This window comes from Salmo trutta, chromosome 16 (assembly GCF_901001165.1).
Source record: "Salmo trutta chromosome 16, fSalTru1.1, whole genome shotgun sequence".
In the NCBI taxonomy this organism is placed as follows: Eukaryota; Metazoa; Chordata; class Actinopteri; order Salmoniformes; family Salmonidae; genus Salmo; species Salmo trutta.
This window is the reverse complement of record NC_042972.1, coordinates 20,936,432-20,953,823: the sequence shown is the minus strand read 5'-3', so window position 1 is coordinate 20,953,823 and position 17,392 is coordinate 20,936,432. Positions and strand designations below refer to the sequence as shown.

The following is a 17,392-nucleotide window of genomic DNA, read 5'->3' as shown; positions in this document are numbered from 1 at the left end:
AGAAGTGTATTCATACTTTTGGTCATGTAGTGTGTGTGTAATATATATATATTGAAGTTGGAAGTTTACATACACCTTAGCCAAATTTAATCCTAGTAAAAAAATCCCTGTTTTAGGTCAGTTAGGATCCCCACTTTATTTTAAGAATGTGAAATGTCAGAATAATTGAAGAGAGAATGATTTTTTCAGCTTTTATTTCTGTCATCACATTCCCAGCGGGTCAGAAGTTTACATACACTCAATTAGTATTTGGTAGCATTGCCTTTTAAATTGTTTAACTTGGGTCAAACGTTTCGGGTAGCCTTCCACAAGCTTCCACAATAAATTGGGTGAATTTTGGCCCATTCCTCCTGACAGAGCTGGTGTAACTGAGTCAGGTTTGTAGGCCTCCTTGCTCGCACACGCTTTTTCAGTTCTGCCCAGAAATGTTCTATACATATATATATGTATTCAGCCACAGAACCCTGACCTCATAATTTTGGAATGAGATGATTTTGGAATGAGATGTTCGACAAGAAGTGTCTACATACTTTTGGTCATGTAGTGTGTGTGTATATACACTGCTCAAAAAAATAAAGGTAACACTTAAACAACACAATGTAACTCCAAGTCAATCACACTTCTGTGAAATCAAACTGTCCACTTAGGAAGCAACACTGATTGACAATACATTTCACATGCTGTTGTGCAAATGGAATAGACAACAGGTGGAAATTATAGGCAATTAGCAAGACACCCCCAATAAAGGAGTGGTTCTGCAGGTGGTGACCACAGACCACTTCTCAGTTCCTATGCTTCCTGGCTGATGTTTTGGTCACTTTTGAATGCTGGTGGTGCTTTCACTCTAGTGGTAGCATGAGACGGAGTCTACAACCCACACAAGTGGCTCAGGTAGTGCAGCTCATCCAGGATGGCACATCAATGCGAGCTGTGGCAAGAAGGTTTGCTGTGTCTGTCAGCGTAGTGTCCAGAGCATGGAGGCGCTACCAGGAGACAGGCCAGTACATCAGGAGACGTGGAGGAGGCCGTAGGAGGGCAACAACCCAGCAGCAGGAACGCTACCTCCGCCTTTGTGCAAGGAGGAGCAGGAGGAGCACTGCCAGAGCCCTGCAAAATGACCTCCAGCAGGCCACAAATGTGCATGTCTGCTCAAAGGGTCAGAAACAGACTCCATGAGGGTGGTATGAGGGCCCGACATCCACAGGTGGGGGTTGTGCTTACAGCCCAACACCGTGCAGGACGTTTGGCATTTGCCAGAGAACACCAAGATTGGCAAATTCGCCACTGGCGCCCTGTGCTCTTCACAGATGAAAGCAGGTTCACACTGAGCACATGTGACAGACGTGACAGAGTCTGGAGACGCCGTGGAGAACGTTCTGCTGCCTGCAACATCCTCCAGCATGACCGGTTTGGCGATGGGTCAGTCATGGTGTGGGGTGGCATTTCTTTGGGGGGGCCGCACAGCCCTCCATGTGCTCGCCAGAGGTAGCCTGACTGCCATTACGTACCGAGATGAGATCCTCAGACCCCTTGTGAGACCATATGCTGGTGCGGTCGGCCCTGGGTTCCTCCTAATGCAAGACAATGCTAGACCTCATGTGGCTGGAGTGTGTCAGCAGTTCCTGCAAGAGGAAGGCATTGATGCTATGGACTGGCCCGCCCGTTCCCCAGACCTGAATCCAATTGAGCTCATCTGGGACATCATGTCTCGCTCCATCCACCAACGCCACATTGCACCACAGACTGTCCAGGAGTTGGCGGATGCTTTAGTCCAGGTCTGGGAGGAGATCCCTCAGGAGACCATCCGCCACCTCATCAGGAGCATGCCCAGGCGTTGTAGGGAGGTCATACAGGCACGTGGAGGCCACACACTACTCAGCCTCATTTTGACTTGTTTTAAGGACATTACATCAAAGTTGGATCAGCCTGTAGTGTGGTTTTCCACTTTAATTTTGAGTGTGACTCCAAATCCAGACCTCCATGGGTTGATAAATTGGATTTCCGTGGATTATTTTTGTGTGATTTTGTTGTCAGCACATTCAACTATGTAAAGAAAAAAGTATTTAATAAGATTATTTCATTCATTCAGATCTAGGAGGTGTTATTTTAGTGTTCCCTTTATTTTTTTGAGCAGTGTATATATATATTGTGTGTATATATAGTGTGTGTGTGTGTGTGTGTGTGTGTGTGTGTGTGTGTGTGTGTGTGTGTGTGGTTGTATGTGTATATATATATATATATATAATATAACTATACACACAGTTGAAGTCAGAAGTTTACATACACTTAGGTTGGAGTCATTAAAACTTGTTTTTCAACCACTCCACAAAAATGAAAAAAAAGATAAAGAAAGCTTCTCATGGTGTCTCTCTCTCCTCCAGCTGATCTCAGCCATCCCCACCCACCACCTGAAGTTCCTAAAGGAGGCTGGCCACGGCACCCATAAGGAGGATGTCTCCGAAAACGAGATGAATGAGGGGGACGATGAGATCGACCACGCTGAGATGGAGCTCCGTAGGGGTCAGGTCCTCTGGTTCAGGGGCCTCAACCGCATCCAGACTCAGGTATGCACCGGGGGGTCCTCAAATACCATCACCAGCCTGATACGCACTGGGGAGTCCTCAAATACCATCACCTGCTCTCGCCTTAGCAGGTTCCCCCATCTCTCCCTCTATCTCCCTTGCTTTCTTCCAGTCCTGTCCAGGGGTTTCACAGGTATACTGTAGGAGGAGAAGACCATCTAAATGGTGTTGAGAGCATTGGGTACTCCTCTCCCTCTCTCTATCCCTCCCTCTCCCCCATCTCCCCATCCATCCCTTCCTCCCTCTCCCCAGGCTGTTCAGAATCAAGAAGTGAACAGGGGAGAAGACCTACAGAAGGTCTTCAAGACCCTAAGAGCAGAGATACTCCCTCTTGAGTTGTGGTCTGTTCTCTAGGTGTAGTGGTCCTTTCAAATAGAAGAAGAGGACCTCTTTCTTTTACCATGACTGTTTTGATAACTGTTACTGGGCTTTTATTGGTATATATGTATATGTGCTTATGTTAATACCACAGCATTGTTTAATACTTGTTTCTGATTGGCTGGGAGGGCATTCTAGAATAGACATTAAAACCAGATAACAGGACAGTTGGAAAATATATTGGGTTAATTGGAAAAGATATTTGGACACCTTGAAATCATGACGCAAAATGCGCCTACACATACAGAAAGTTACAGAAAGCTAAACCAACAACCACACAAACTGACATTGGATACATTGTAAACACAAGTCCAATGACGAAAAAAACGTAGCTAGCTAGCGTTGATTTGTTTTCGCAGAGACATATTTTTTTTGGAGCATCTGATGATCTAACGTGGTGAGTGATGAATATGGTTTTCTCCGGTCCCCTCTGCCACTAAAGCTGTAAAATCCTCCCACGTTTTTAGTTTTACCATCTGTTTTCAGCATCAGGTATTTTAGAATTTGGTTGTCATATTGGAAGGTTTGCTAACAACAAACTATTTAGATATCTTCTAGCCTAGTGTTTTATATGCAATTAACAGTCAGTGTTGATGAGTGTCCTGATGAGAAGGCAAACTTTTCTAGCAATGCCAGGCCATTATCAGCTCATTGTTATGGATCTTTCGAAATGGCAATAGAAAACAGCTATTTTGCTGTTATTATAGCTGCAGAGGTTGTGACTGTGTTATCCGTAGCTAGCTGGCTAGCTTGCAAGCAAGGGATAAGAACATTGCCAGCAGGCATGAACGAACAAACATAAAGAACGAATGACTAGGTTGTGTCCGTAAATATCAAACTAATCGAACGAACACCTGGGTCACGTCTCTAGCAGTTCCATATTAATGCCCATGATCTGTGTGTGTGCGTGTTTATATACAGTACCAGTCAAAAGTCTGGACACCTCTGGACATACTAGTAGTGAAATAGTTTAAATAAAGAAAAACCCTTGAATGAGTAGGTGTCCAAACTTATGACTGGTACTGTATGTATTTTTTAGAAGATCTTACATGGTGCTGGTCTTATGTGGTTGTTTCAGACTCCCTGTTTGAATGCAGTCATTCTAAGTCTCTCTGAGACTTAAGAGTTTAAATAAGTTTTTCTCTAAATGACTGGAACGTAAATGTCTCTGCTGCTGTCTCCTGTGAAGACAGACAGGTGGGTGTTGTTGTCTGAGGGAAATGCGGCCTCATGACAACCTGACAGTGGAACTGTGACACACGGTCTGATGGATCTGGTTTGATTTCCTGTCAGTGTCACCTCTGCTCTGTCTCTTCTGTCTGTAACATGTCACCACCTACGGGATGCAGTAATTCTATATCAGTAAATCCTACAATAGTGGGTTGGGAGTCAGGATCCAGATGGGTAATATCAGAGGGAGATGAGAAACCAGGAGCCGTATGTATCGAGCATTGCCGGGTAGGAGTGCTGGTCTAGGATTAGTTCTGCCTTTTTGATCACAATTAATATGTTCATACGGATAGAGGGGAGCTCATCCTTAGATCAGCGCTCGTACTCTGAGGTGCTTTATGAGTATGGGCCCTGGGATGTAAGGTGCTGTTTGTCAGTAGCTCTGGGTTTTATTGGGGGAGTGGAAATACTGCCTGGTCGCTTAGAGACTCAGACACACTGGAAGCTGGCCTGGGGACAGAGAGGCACTACCCACCAACACAGCTAGACACATCTCTATATAATCTAATGGAGAAAGTTGTAATGGATGACTTTCAGTCTCTTTCTTTCTTCCCCCCGCCCCTCCAGAGACTAATCAAATAGAGCTTTTCACCAGGTCTCCAAATGCTTTATGTAGTGGGACACACACACCTGTCAACTCCTGGGGTTCTCCACAGGGTGTCCTTCTCTGCGGTTGCATACGAAGGAGAGTTTTGGGGTGTTCCCCATTTTAAAATACCTCCTCTCGCTCTATGTTTTTTAGAATGGCCCGTTCTCCTCGACAATGGGTGACGCATCAGCCAGGTTGGGTCCTTTCTGCCAAGAGACAGATGTACTGTGTGTGTGTGTGTGTGGGGGGGGGGGTAGAATTCTTAGGCCGTGGCGCTACAATAAAGTGGGCTTAGAGACATTTCCAGAAGACGAGCTTTGGTTCCCCTCCTACAGGAATAAACTAGCTCCGATCGTAGCATGTCCAGAGGCCATTCCTCTGTCTCCATATGGGCGTCATTAGCCATGGCTAATGCTGAAACAACATACTGCCTGCAGTAAAACCCCTGTAGAGTGGGCAGAGGATGATTTGTTTGTTGTGTTGTTATTTGGATGTAAACGTATATGTCCGTCTCATACGGTGGGTCAAAAAGAGTTCAGTCTCTCAGTCTGCGGAATGTCTACATTAATGTTCCATTTTTAACTCTTTCATCCCTGTGACGGACTCCAGTCCTATCTCTGTGCTCTCTCTCTTCTTCCTCTGTCTTTCTGTCTCTCTCTCTCTTTCTTCTTCCTCTCTTTCTGTCTCTCTCTCTCTTTCTTCTTCCTCTCTTTCTGTCTCTCTCTCTTTCTTCTTCCTCTGTCTTTGTCTCTCTCTCTCTCCTTCTTCCTCTGTCTTTCTGTCTCTCCCTCTCTCTCTTTCACTTTTTCTTTCTCTAATACTTTCACCCACTCCAGAAGGCTATACTCTTTGCGCACCATGTAACTGACTAACCTTCTACCCTCTTCTTCAACTGAAATATGCAACTCTCTCTGTCTCACTGTTTCTTTCTGTTTCTCTCTTCTTGAATTGATTGATCTCTCTACTTCCTTCTCTATCCCTCTTTCCTTTCTCCCTCTGCTACTATATATTAACTGTAATGCTTGATGATGGAAAGACTTTCGATTTGATTGACCAGAATAATAGATATACATTTTGTCTTTGTTATGTTAGTGGTATTTCATATGCTGGTTCAACAAGACTAGTTTAGAATCTCTGTTGTATGTGTAGTTTTTAGACTGTGTTGTTATCAGTATATTTACATACACTGTGTGTACATTTAGAACTAACTAACATGTTTTAATGTTGACAAATTTTCCTTGTTCATTGGAACACAACGCCATAATTGCTGCTCCTTATTCGTTTCTCCCAAGGTCGTTTATTTTGTTTGCTCCAGATTTTTATTCCCATTCCGACGTTCAATTTCCTCAGCCAAATGTTCTTATTCATCTCCTCCCTCCCCTCCTCCCTCTATCACACTGACAAAGGAAGTGCTGAGAGGAGAAGCAGTAGAGCGTTCTCTCTCCTGGGGAGGACGGAGAGATGGGAGGAAGAGGGTGACTGAGAGAGGCAGTGAGCTAATTGGGTCCTTATCTCCCTTCCCTCCCCCTGTCTAATCCTGGTGGGCTGTGTGCTGCGCTGCGCTTGTATTTGTGAGTACGGCTGGTTAGTCAAACACAACCAGGACATAATTGGGAAGAGGAGGACGACTTCACACCAAACTTATCAGTGGCCTGTAGAAACACTCTGTCTGCCATCTTCTTTTGTGTTTCTCTCCATCGCTCGCTCCCTCATTCCCACCGGTGCGCTCAGCCTTTCCTCTGTCACAACAGAATGTCCCCCCTTTCATTCAGTGGCAAGCATTCCAGTCCTCTCCCTCAATTTCACCAATCCCCCCTTCTCTCCCTTCCAACTAACAATTTGGGGATTTTCTCTATTTTCATAACCATTGTTTCTGCTCTGCCCATGCAGGGTCTCTTTCTGCTATCTCTCCCCTTCTCTCTCTCTCTTTCTTCTCTCTCTCCTCTCTCTCTTTTTTTTATCCTCCCTCTTTCTCTCTCTTCCGCTCCCTCTCACCCTCTCTCTCCTCACCCACCCCCCTCTCTCTTTCTTTCTCTCCTTTCTTCTCTCTCTGACTGTGCTGTGGGCTGTTGTTTGCAGATGGACGTGGTCTATACGTTCCAGACGGGTCAGGCTCCGGTGCCGGGGGCATTGAGACGCCAGCCCTCAGTGGTCAGCCAGCACAACGACGCCAAAACAGTCTCTAGCCCCACCCACGTAGGGCTTTCCTCTTCCTCCCTGTCTGCCAACTCTGCCGGGGCCCCGCCCCTTCTTACTCCTGCCGTCGCTGCTTCCTCCTCCACTGCAGGCAGTGAGTGAGCGGTCGCCATGGCGTCCCGTTAACAACAAGCTGTCTTTTCTGCCGCCTCCTCCTTCTCCTCCAATCAGAATGCTGAATGATGCATGACTGACTGACTGTTTGTTTGTTTGAGTGATTGGCCATCATTACCCCAACCACAGCCTGCCGATGCCTGCTGATTACCTTCTCTAACTAAGTCTCTCACTTTTTCTCTACCTCTCCATCTCATATTCTTGAGTTCTCTCTCTCTTCTACTCTTTCACTCATTATCCCTCTCTCTCTCCATCTATTGCACTCATTTACTCACCCCTTGCTACTACACAGAAAAACCGTCCTGCTTCCTCGGTTCACTTTGCGTCTCTTCTACGGCTTCTCCCAGTGCATCGTGGGGTTGGAGTTCTCCAAACTCCTAATATGATCTGCATGTATTAACCCTGGTGAGACATCTCAGTGAGGCCAGATCAACCTAAAGGAATAGGCAGGAAATAAATGGCCAAATCCATGTGATTCCTGACTCCAGGCCAGGCTAATCTCACAGGGTATAATGTAAAATAGTTAAATCCATGTGATTCCTGACTCCAGGCCAGGCTAATCTCACAGGGTATAATCTAAAATAGTTAAATCCATGTGATTTCTGACTCCAGGCGAGGCTAATCTCACACGGGGTAATACCTAAAATAGTTCAATCCATGTGAATTCTGAATCCAGGCGAGGCTAATCTCACATGGGGTAATACCTAAAATAGTTCAATCCATGTGATTCCTGACTCCAGGCAAGGCCAATCTCATACAGGGTAATACCTAAAATAGTTCAATCCATGTGAATTCTGAATCCAGGCGAGGCTAATCTCACATGGGGTAATACCTAAAATAGTTCAATCCATGTGATTCCTGACTCCAGGCAAGGCCAATCTCACAGGGTATAATCTAAAATAGTTCAATCCATGTGATTCCTGACTCCAGGCAAGGCCAATCTCACAGGGTATAATCTAAAATAGTTCAATCCATGTGATTCCTGACTCCAGGCAAGGCCAATCTCACAGGGTATAATCTAAAATAGTTCAATCCATGTGATTCCTGACTCCAGGCAAGGCCAATCTCATACAGGGTAATACCTAAAATAGTTAAATCCATGTGATTGCTGACACCAGGCAAGGACAATCTCACAGGGTAATACCTAAAGCAGTTCAATCCTGCGGACAGGCTCTAATCTGAGACGCTGTTATGAGGCAGGGCCCAGGAGGTCTCACAAGGGTTAATAGTGAAGGGTTAATAGTGAAAGGTTAGTTGTGTTTTCTAATGACATCACTCTCCTTTCCTGAGCTGCTTCTGCACTTGTCTGTCTGTCTGTCTGTCTGTCTGTCTGGCTGGCTGGCAGGCGGGCGACAGGTTCGTGTGCATGGTGTTAGTATTTGTTAGTCTTTTCTTCTTCCAGTGGCTACATACTGTGACTTCAGAAAGCATGTCTTTCCTACCTTCTCTCCAACTGGCACTAAGGACACATAAGGAACCTTAAAGATCTAGTCCCAGTTCATTGGCTGATAGCTCAGCCATCTCCATATCCATCTCCAGCCCTGAGAAAACATGTGTGGGAAAGGAGAGAGTTAGTGAATGTATGACTGTGTGAGTGATTCTGTGACTAGAAGTGATGTAGTCATCTGTATTATTAGTGTATAGAGAGTCCATTAGTTCTGGGGATGGTGATGGACTGCAGTCGTAAGAGAGATGAGCTCAGTAGTGAGAGAGGAGAAGGTTGGGGGGATGGGGGTGTGACCTTGCCCTTTGCTAAGGGGAGGGATTGAGAGGAGAGAAAAGGGGGAGAGGGGTGTTGTTCCTCGCATCACGACAACGCACTGCCTCTCCTTCCAAACAGAGACACACAAACGGACATAAACAAGAGCATTTAGAAACTCTCACTCCTTCCTCTCAATCCTCCCCCTCTCTGTCCCCCTCTCTCAGTCCCTTTCTCTCCTCCCTATCTGTCCCTCTCTCTCCTCCCTCTCTCTCAGTCCCGCTATTCAGGGAGAACTTATCCCTCAGTATGTTCTTTTTTTTAAGGCTTGGCAAGCGACCCCAGTGCTGACTTATTCCACCATGACAGCATGCTCTCTCACTAAAAGAGATTTATGGAGAAAAAAGATAGCCATATTTCTCCCACAGTTTTTTATGTAAAAAGGGTTATGGATGCCTGCGGTACATTGGTGTATCTTGGCATCCGCCAAAACACTCACACGAGAGGAACACAGAGATCAGATGGATATGAGAGGACTTTGAGACAGAAAACACTCAAAAATACACCCACACATACCGACATGTACATTACGCACATACAAACACACATACACAGACAGACACGAGAAGACTTAGAAACACAGAGCAGTACACACACATATATGAGGACTTAAAACCCTGGGCTTAAAGAGGCAGAGTTGCAGAGTCATTCGTCACACACTGAAGTTCTGCAGGAATGGAAGAGGTGGTGCATGCGACGGATTTACAAAGCTGACTAAAGTCTGAGAAAACTCTGAATATGATTAAAAAAGAAAAGACGATTAGGACTGAAGAATATGGAAAATATATAACTATAGAAATAAGTCATTAACCTCTTTACATACATTGTTTTTCATTTTTAATTTAACCAATATTTTTTGCTTTAACTAGGCAAGTCAGTTAAGAACAAATTCTTATTTACAGTGACGGCCTGCCAAGAGGAAAAAAGGCCTCCTGCGGAGAAGGGGGCTAGGATTAAAAATAAATATATAGGACAATACACACATCACGACAACGGACACCACAACACTACATAAAGAGAGAGTTAAGACAGCAACACAGCATGGAAGCAACACATGACAAATCAGCATGGGAGCAACACAACATTGTGGCAGCACAAACAGGGTACAAAGTGGACTTAAAATAGCTTAAGGACTAAAACTGTTTTAGAGAATGTGGTCGTTTAACGTGATCCCCTCTTTTTTTCACCCGTGACCGTTTCTCCTTTCGCTCCCTTTTTCTGATCCAACCGCTGCAGGCCCTGATTCCCACTCTTTACCTCGTTTTCTTCTTTCCATCTTTCACTCTCTGTTTTCCAGAGGTGGGACATTGGTGGGACATTGTTTTACAAGTCACAAGTAAGTTTCAAGTCTTAGCACTCAAGTCCCAAGTCAAGTCCCAAGTCAAGACAGGCAAGTCCGAGTCAAGTCTCAAGTCCTAAACTTTGAGTTTCGTGTCCTAAACAAGTCATAATGTGCTCTTCACCAAATGTAATACCATTTCATATTTTTAACAAGAGCAATAGTTAGTATTACATTTACGCAAATCATGAATGCTTTAATATATATATATATATATGTATACACTGCTCAAAAAAATAAAGGGAACACTTAAACAACACATCCTAGATCTGAATGAAAGAAAAAATCTTATTAAATACTTTTTTCTTTACATAGGTGAATGTGCTGACAACAAAATCACACAAAAATAATCAATGGAAATCCAATTTATCAACCCATGGAGGTCTGGATTTGGAGTCACACTCAAAATTAAAGTGGAAAACCACACTACTGGCTGATCCAACTTTGATGTAATGTCCTTAAAACAAGTCAAAATGAGGCTGAGTAGTGTGTGGCCTCCACGTGCCTGTATGACCTCCCTACAACGCCTGGGCATGCTCCTGATGAGGTGGCGGATGGTCTCCTGAGGGATCTCCCCACAGACCTGGACTAAAGCATCCGCCAACTCCTGGACAGTCTGTGGTGCAACGTGGCATTGGTGGATGGAGCGAGACATGATGTCCCAGATGTGCTCAATTGGATTCAGGTCTGGGGAACGGGCGGGCCAGTCCATAGCATCAATGCCTTCCTCTTGCAGGAACTGCTGACACACTCCAGCCACATGAGGTCTAGCATTGTCTTGCATTAGGAGGAACCCAGGGCCAACCACACCAGCATATGGTCTCACAAGGGGTCTGAGGATCTCATCTCGGTACCTAATGGCAGTCAGGCTACCTCTGGCGAGCACATGGAGGGCTGTGCGGCCCCCCAAAGAAATGCCACCCCACACCATGACTGACCCACCGCCAAACCGGTCATGCTGGAGGATGTTGCAGGCAGCAGAACGTTCTCCACGGCGTCTCCAGACTCTGTCACGTCTGTCACGTGCTCAGTGTGAACCTGCTTTCATCTGTGAAGAGCACAGGGTGCCAGTGGCGAATTTGCCAATCTTGGTGTTCTCTGGCAAATGCCAAATGTCCTGCACGGTGTTGGGCTGTAAGCACAACCCCCACCTGTGGACGTCGGGCCCTCATACCACCCTCATGGAGTCTGTTTCTGACCGTTTGAGCAGACACATGCACATTTGTGGCCTGCTGGAGGTCATTTTGCAGGGCTCTGGCAGTGCTCCTCCTGTTCCTCCTTGCACAAAGGCGGAGGTAGCGGTCCTGCTGCTGGGTTGTTGCCCTCCTACGGCCTCCTCCACGTCTCCTGATGTACTGGCCTGTCTCCTGGTAGCGCCTCCATGCTCTGGACACTACGCTGACAGACACAGCAAACCTTCTTGCCACAGCTCGCATTGATGTGCCATCCTGGATGAGCTGCACTACCTGAGCCACTTGTGTGAGTTGTAGACTCCGTCTCATGCTACCACTAGAGTGAAAGCACCGCCAGCATTCAAAAGTGACCAAAACATCAGCCAGGAAGCATAGGAACTGAGAAGTGGTCTGTGGTCTCCACCTGCAGTAGCACTCCTTTGTTGGGGCTGTCTTGCTTATTGCCTATAATTTCCACCTGTTGTCTATTCCCTTTGCACAACAGCATGTGAAATGTATTGTCAATCAGTGTTGCTTCCTAAGTGGACAGTTTGATTTCACAGAAGTGTGATTGACTTGGAGTTACATTGTGTTGTTTAAGTGTTCCCTTTATTTTTTTGAGCAGTATATTTATTACTTTCCAAATAGACATTATATTTCTATGGAAATACATGGGTAGCCATGAGAAAGACCCCCGTTATGGGGCGCAATCGGGCGATGTAGGCTTGTACACAATCGCCCAACCTTCTCTCTCGCACACACATTCTGCACTCACTCTCTGTGTGTGGTTACGTATGTCAATGGTTTTAGGAACAGCAGTAACATCAGGCAGTATTTAGGCTACCAACTGCCTAGCTATCTTGGGTGCAATGATCACATTCCTGCACTGACTGACTGTGTGGAGGCTCATTGATTTAACGTTACGTTAGCCTACATGATACACCAGTAAAGTAATAAAATATATAGCTGTCGGCTATATTAGCCACGACTTACCGTTCTTTGTGCAGCTTCAAATGTTGAACAAAGTTAGAAGTTGTTGCGCCTCTGTCTGTAATTTTCTTCCTGCATGTTTTGCGAGTTGCAATATGTTTTTTGTTGATACAGCATCGTCTTTATATCCGAAAATAATCATTTGGGTATCATCTTTCCAAGGGCTCCGTCTGAATTCACCCACCGACGTTCCTCTGCACTGCCACGCGCAACTTTTTCTCAGCTGGCACAATTTGATTGGCTGCTGTCCGATTCAAACTGTAATCCCTTAAATGAAGAGTTGATGCGCTGCACACTTTTTTTAATAGCATCATTTTTTATATTTGGGCTTGGGGAGGGTATCAAGTCAGGTCGAGTCAAAAGGCTCAAGTCCAAGTTAAGTCACGAATCATTGGTGTTAAAGTCAAAGTCGAGTTGCAAGTCATCATATTTGTGACTCGAGTCCACAGCTCTGCTGTTTTCTCTCATACTGTTCTCCATGTTTCACTCCTTTATCTCTCGCTCAGAACCTTTGTTGCTTCTCTCCCTGCTGTATATTTCCATCCTATCCCAATCATCTGTCTGTCTGTCTGTCTGTCTTTCCTCTCCTCTGTGTCCCTCTCTTCTCAGGACTCTCGCCATTCTGACTACAGGGTAACAACAACCAAAGGAGTGAATCGTGTGTGTGTGTGTGTGTGTGTGTGTGTGTGTGTGTGTGTGTGTGTGTGTGTGTGTGTGTGTGTGTGTGTGTGTGTGTGTGTGTGTGTGTGTGTGTTTTTCCTTCCTCCTGACATGGAAATGCTTTTGTTCGACATCACAATGCTCTCTCAAACACACACGGCCAGGTAAGCCTGCCTGGAATAAGAAGTATAAACACAGAGGCTGGATGCTGATTGGATAGGTTACATACAGCCCACCAAAATGTAGCTAGTTTCTCTTCATAATAAGCATCATCAAGCCAAAGAACACTGTGGAAATGTAAATTATTGGATTTGACCCTTTTCCATTTTTGTTGGTCCTCTCTCTCTCTCACTTACTCACTCTCTCACACAAACACACACACACAGTCCCTCTGCCAGCCAGCAGTGCTCATTTTCACACCTCTGATGTATGGGTGTCTGCACAGTCATCTCTCACTCTCACTCTGTGACACTCTGTGTTCTCCTCACAGGCCTGTAGCAGAACGCCTGTCAGTTCCTCTTAACTACCCCTTCCTGCCTGGCAGACACACCACACACACTGTGTCCTACCCCTTCCTGCCTGGCTGACACACCACACACACTGTGTCCTACCCCTGCCTGCCTGGCTGACATACCACACACACTGTGTCCTACCCCTTCCTGCCTGGCAGACACACCACACACACTGTGTCCTACCCCTGCCTGCCTGGCTGACAGGCATGGGCTGGAGATGGGCTGTAAATGTCTTACACATTCATCAGAGTAGCTGTGTTGGTCTAACATGATGCATCAGTCTGTAGTTTAGTAGATGGTGAGGTGGGAGGTTAGATACAGACAAGTAGTTAGAGAGAAAATAATATCCACTCTCGTTGTGGTGGAGTTCACATTCCTTTTTTCTGAACTGTAGAAAGTGTTGAGTACCATCAGCTTTAGAAGTGGGTGTGTTTGTGAGTGAGTTTGTGAGTGAGTGGGTGTGTTTGTGAGTGAGTGGGTGTGTTTGTGAGTGAGTGAGCGGGTGTGTTTGTGAGTGAGTGAGCGGGTGTGTTTGTGAGTGAGAGGGTGTGTGTTTGAGTGAGAGGGTGTGTGTTTGTGAGTGAGAAGGTGTGTGTTTGTGAGTGAGAAGGTGTGTGTTTGTGAGAGAGAAGGTGTGTGTTTGTGAGTGAGAAGGTGTGTGTTTGTGAGTGAGAGGGTGTGTGTTTGTGAGTGAGAGGGTGTGTGTTTGTGAGTGAGAGGGTGTGTGTTTGTGAGTGAGAGGGTGTGTGTTTGTGAGTGAGAAGGTGTGTGTTTGTGAGTGAGAAGGTGTGTGTTTGTGAGTGAGAAGGTGTGTGTTTGTGAGTGAGAAGGTGTGTGTTTGTGAGTGAGAAGGTGTGTGTCTATTGTACATGTATGAAGTGCATGTTCGTTTTATTGCAGCATCAACCGTTCATCCTTTTCCCTCTTCACCACTTTACATTTCTTATCTTCTGTCCTCTGCCTTCCTCCCTCTCTTCTCATCCTCTGTCCCTTTCCACACTCCTGCCTTTCCTACAAAATATCCCCGAACTGGACTCATCTTTGGTCGCCAACCAAACAGCCCAACAGACAACATCCAACCCTCCATCCCTGTCTTCATTATAGAACATTGAGATGCTGCCAGCTAGCTGTACTGTAGCTGTGTGTAGGCTGGTGATTAGAACATGCATCTTGTTGCCTCAGATAGCATGATGTCTTTATGTGTCAGTGTGTTTGGGGGGTGTGCTGTAGAATTAAGTAGCTGTGTGGGTTTTGTTCCATTGCTTGCTCAATATCCGTACACCGTCATTATCATGTGTTCCCAGCTCATATGTTGGTATTTATTTTCACGGTTTGTTTGCATATTGTACTGTGTTTTAGTGTTAATGCTTTTTTGTGTATTTGTTTTGCAGTGCTCATGTATTTTCCACTCACCCTCATGTGTCATACTGTATGTTGTAGTTGACTGTGTGTTTTTGATTTGGGGGTTTCGGGCTCCTGTGTGTCTTCCTTTTGCCTGCTGTTTGATTTGATGATTGGGCAAGTGATCAAGACTGCCATCCCAGAATACTTCACTTCTCAACTCTCACTGACCACCCTTTGTACCCCCTAGCAGATTACCCATAATCCCCTGCCTGCCTGCTTGCCTGCCTCCTCTCATCACCATCAACACAGGAAGACTGAGTCAGGACCCTCATACTAACTGCTATTTTTATTTCTCTCTCTCTCTCTGCACTGCCTCTCTTTCTCCATCCCTCAATCTCTCTATCCCCCCTGCCCCCAACTTTCTCTCTCTAACAGATTAAGGTGGTAAATGCGTTCCGTAGCTCTCTTTACCCGGGGCTAGAGAACCGAGAATCAAAAAATTCCATCCATAACTTCATGGCCCACCCTGAGTTTGTTCCCCTGTCTGAGGAAGAGGCGCGGATCCCTGACATCGATGAGAGCAGCAGTGATGAGGTGGAGCTCCAGCACATGCCCAGCTCCTTCTCTGGGGGGGAAGAAGCTCCAGATGTCAGCCACGAGGCCTCCTGCTGATCACCTCCTCTCTTCTCCTCTCTTCCATTCTGCTCTGTCCATCTCCCCCTGTTGGCCGGCTGGTTACCCTCCTGCACTTCCTCTCTTCCACCACCAGGAGGACAAGCTGTATGCCCCTCATCCCACAGAGGGTACACCCAGAGCAGGCAAGGGGTCCCAGTGTCTCCCCGTCTTCACCTACCCCTCTTCACCTACTCCTCTTCCTCCGCCTACTCTTCCCTCCACTTCCTGAACCCTACACCTACCTCTCACCTGCCCCACCCACACACCCCACCTTGCCATTCCCATGGGCTGGCACTGACTGTGGTGTGTATGCCCTTTAAGTATGTGCAGCAGAGTGACATGTAGACCATCAAATCACATCGCGCCCCAAACTCATGGGTGGGAGGGGCCATGTGGGGTCCACCAATCTGCTCTGTCGAAGTCTGTAGCCTGTCCTACTGTCCATCTTTGGAGTTTTAATATCATTTGTTTTTGTCCTGTAACATTTCATTGTTTTATTTTAACCTCAGATAGCCCAGAACTGAAACACAACATGTTTATCCTCTTGTACGTGCTTATTACACCCTGCATACACTAACTGACACAGAACTTTTAGAGTATATCCATGTGTACATTAATGTATGTGTACATACAGTATATATGCTTTATAGGCTCTTCAACACAGCTCCAAGCTGATTTGATGATCAGATGAACATTGGCCATGTGATTTAACAGCTTTCAGCTACTAAGTTTTTCCACTCCATTTCTCAATCTGTGTTTTAACTGTACAGTGTGTAAGCAATGGATCTGTTTTGAAGCAAGATGTACTAATGGGTTATGCAGTTCAATCCAGGAACCCATGTCTTCATTCATTCTGATAAACTACATATTTTCAATGATGAAGGTTCAACCGTCTAAACATCTCTCACTTTAGTTTGGTTCTTCTGGGTCCATTTGACATGATTTTATTATGATTTCTCCTGTTTTTATGGAAGGAAAGTACAAAGGATGCTAGTCTATATTAACAGAAAAGTGAATTATCTTAAAACAACACATTCAAAGAAAAGCCAGCAGCAGGCTAGAGCCAGAAGGAACCCCCTCTCTGTGGAGTGGGATCATAGCAAGACCATGTGACCTCATCTCATCCAATCAGGGTTCTGGTTTTCCCTAGCCCGTTGAGAGGAAGTTGACAGCTTACGATACTGCCTCAATGTGGAGTAAGAATAAGAACGTCCGAGTCTCCCTCTCTCGTATGCATAACGTATTTGATCCATGTTTCAGCCGTGTTAAATATAATGGGAATTTAGAGATGGTTTTGGGAGTCATTATTTGTCGGGGTTAGGACCTACCTTTTCCTGTGTATAAGACAGAAATGGGTAATTATTTTTTCTTTAGTCTGTCACTCCTTTTTTCCACACATAAAAAAACAAAAAATTAATACATTCTTATCTGTACCTTAACAAGGCAAATGTACAACTCTTTTTTCACTGTTGACGAAAGGGCGTTGGGCTTGTTCCTGTTAGCTACAGCTTGACTGTGTGTGTCGTTATCGAGTGTCACTGTGTCTGCTTCAGAGTGACAAAGGACTATCGATCTCTCCCACAATGCCTCTGGGAGATGCAACCATTAGAGGCTAGCCTGCTAGCATAGGGACACAACACATCCCCACATGTCCTTTAGGGTCAACCCACCTACCAACCAACCCACCAACCAACCCACCTACCAACCAACCCACCTCCCAACCAACCCACCTCCCAACCAACCCACCTACCAACCAACCCACCTACCAACCAACCCACCTACCAACCAACCCACCTCCCAACCAACCCACCAACCAACCCACCTACCAACCAACCAACCAACCAACCCACCT

General features: G+C 45.7%; 1 protein-coding gene across 5 annotated transcripts in view; it reads left to right on the top strand.

The window, feature by feature from the left end:
• LOC115150301 (plasma membrane calcium-transporting ATPase 1) overlaps positions 1 to 16,946 on the top strand; it is a 148,398-nt gene extending 131,452 nt beyond the window's left edge. For 2 of the 5 annotated variants that reach the window (XM_029693439.1, XM_029693434.1), the window contains 3 exons: positions 2,382 to 2,564; positions 6,859 to 7,069; positions 15,301 to 15,418. In XM_029693439.1, the coding sequence (XP_029549299.1) occupies positions 2,382 to 2,564; positions 6,859 to 7,069; positions 15,301 to 15,305 (399 nt within the window). In that variant the 3' untranslated portion in view covers positions 15,306 to 15,418. Of the gene's footprint in view, positions 1 to 2,381; positions 2,565 to 6,858; positions 7,070 to 15,300 lie in introns of all 5 variants that reach the window. The other 3 variants (XM_029693438.1, XM_029693433.1, XM_029693440.1) reach the window with 2 other exon arrangements.
• Positions 16,947 to 17,392: the final 446 nt, after the last annotated feature.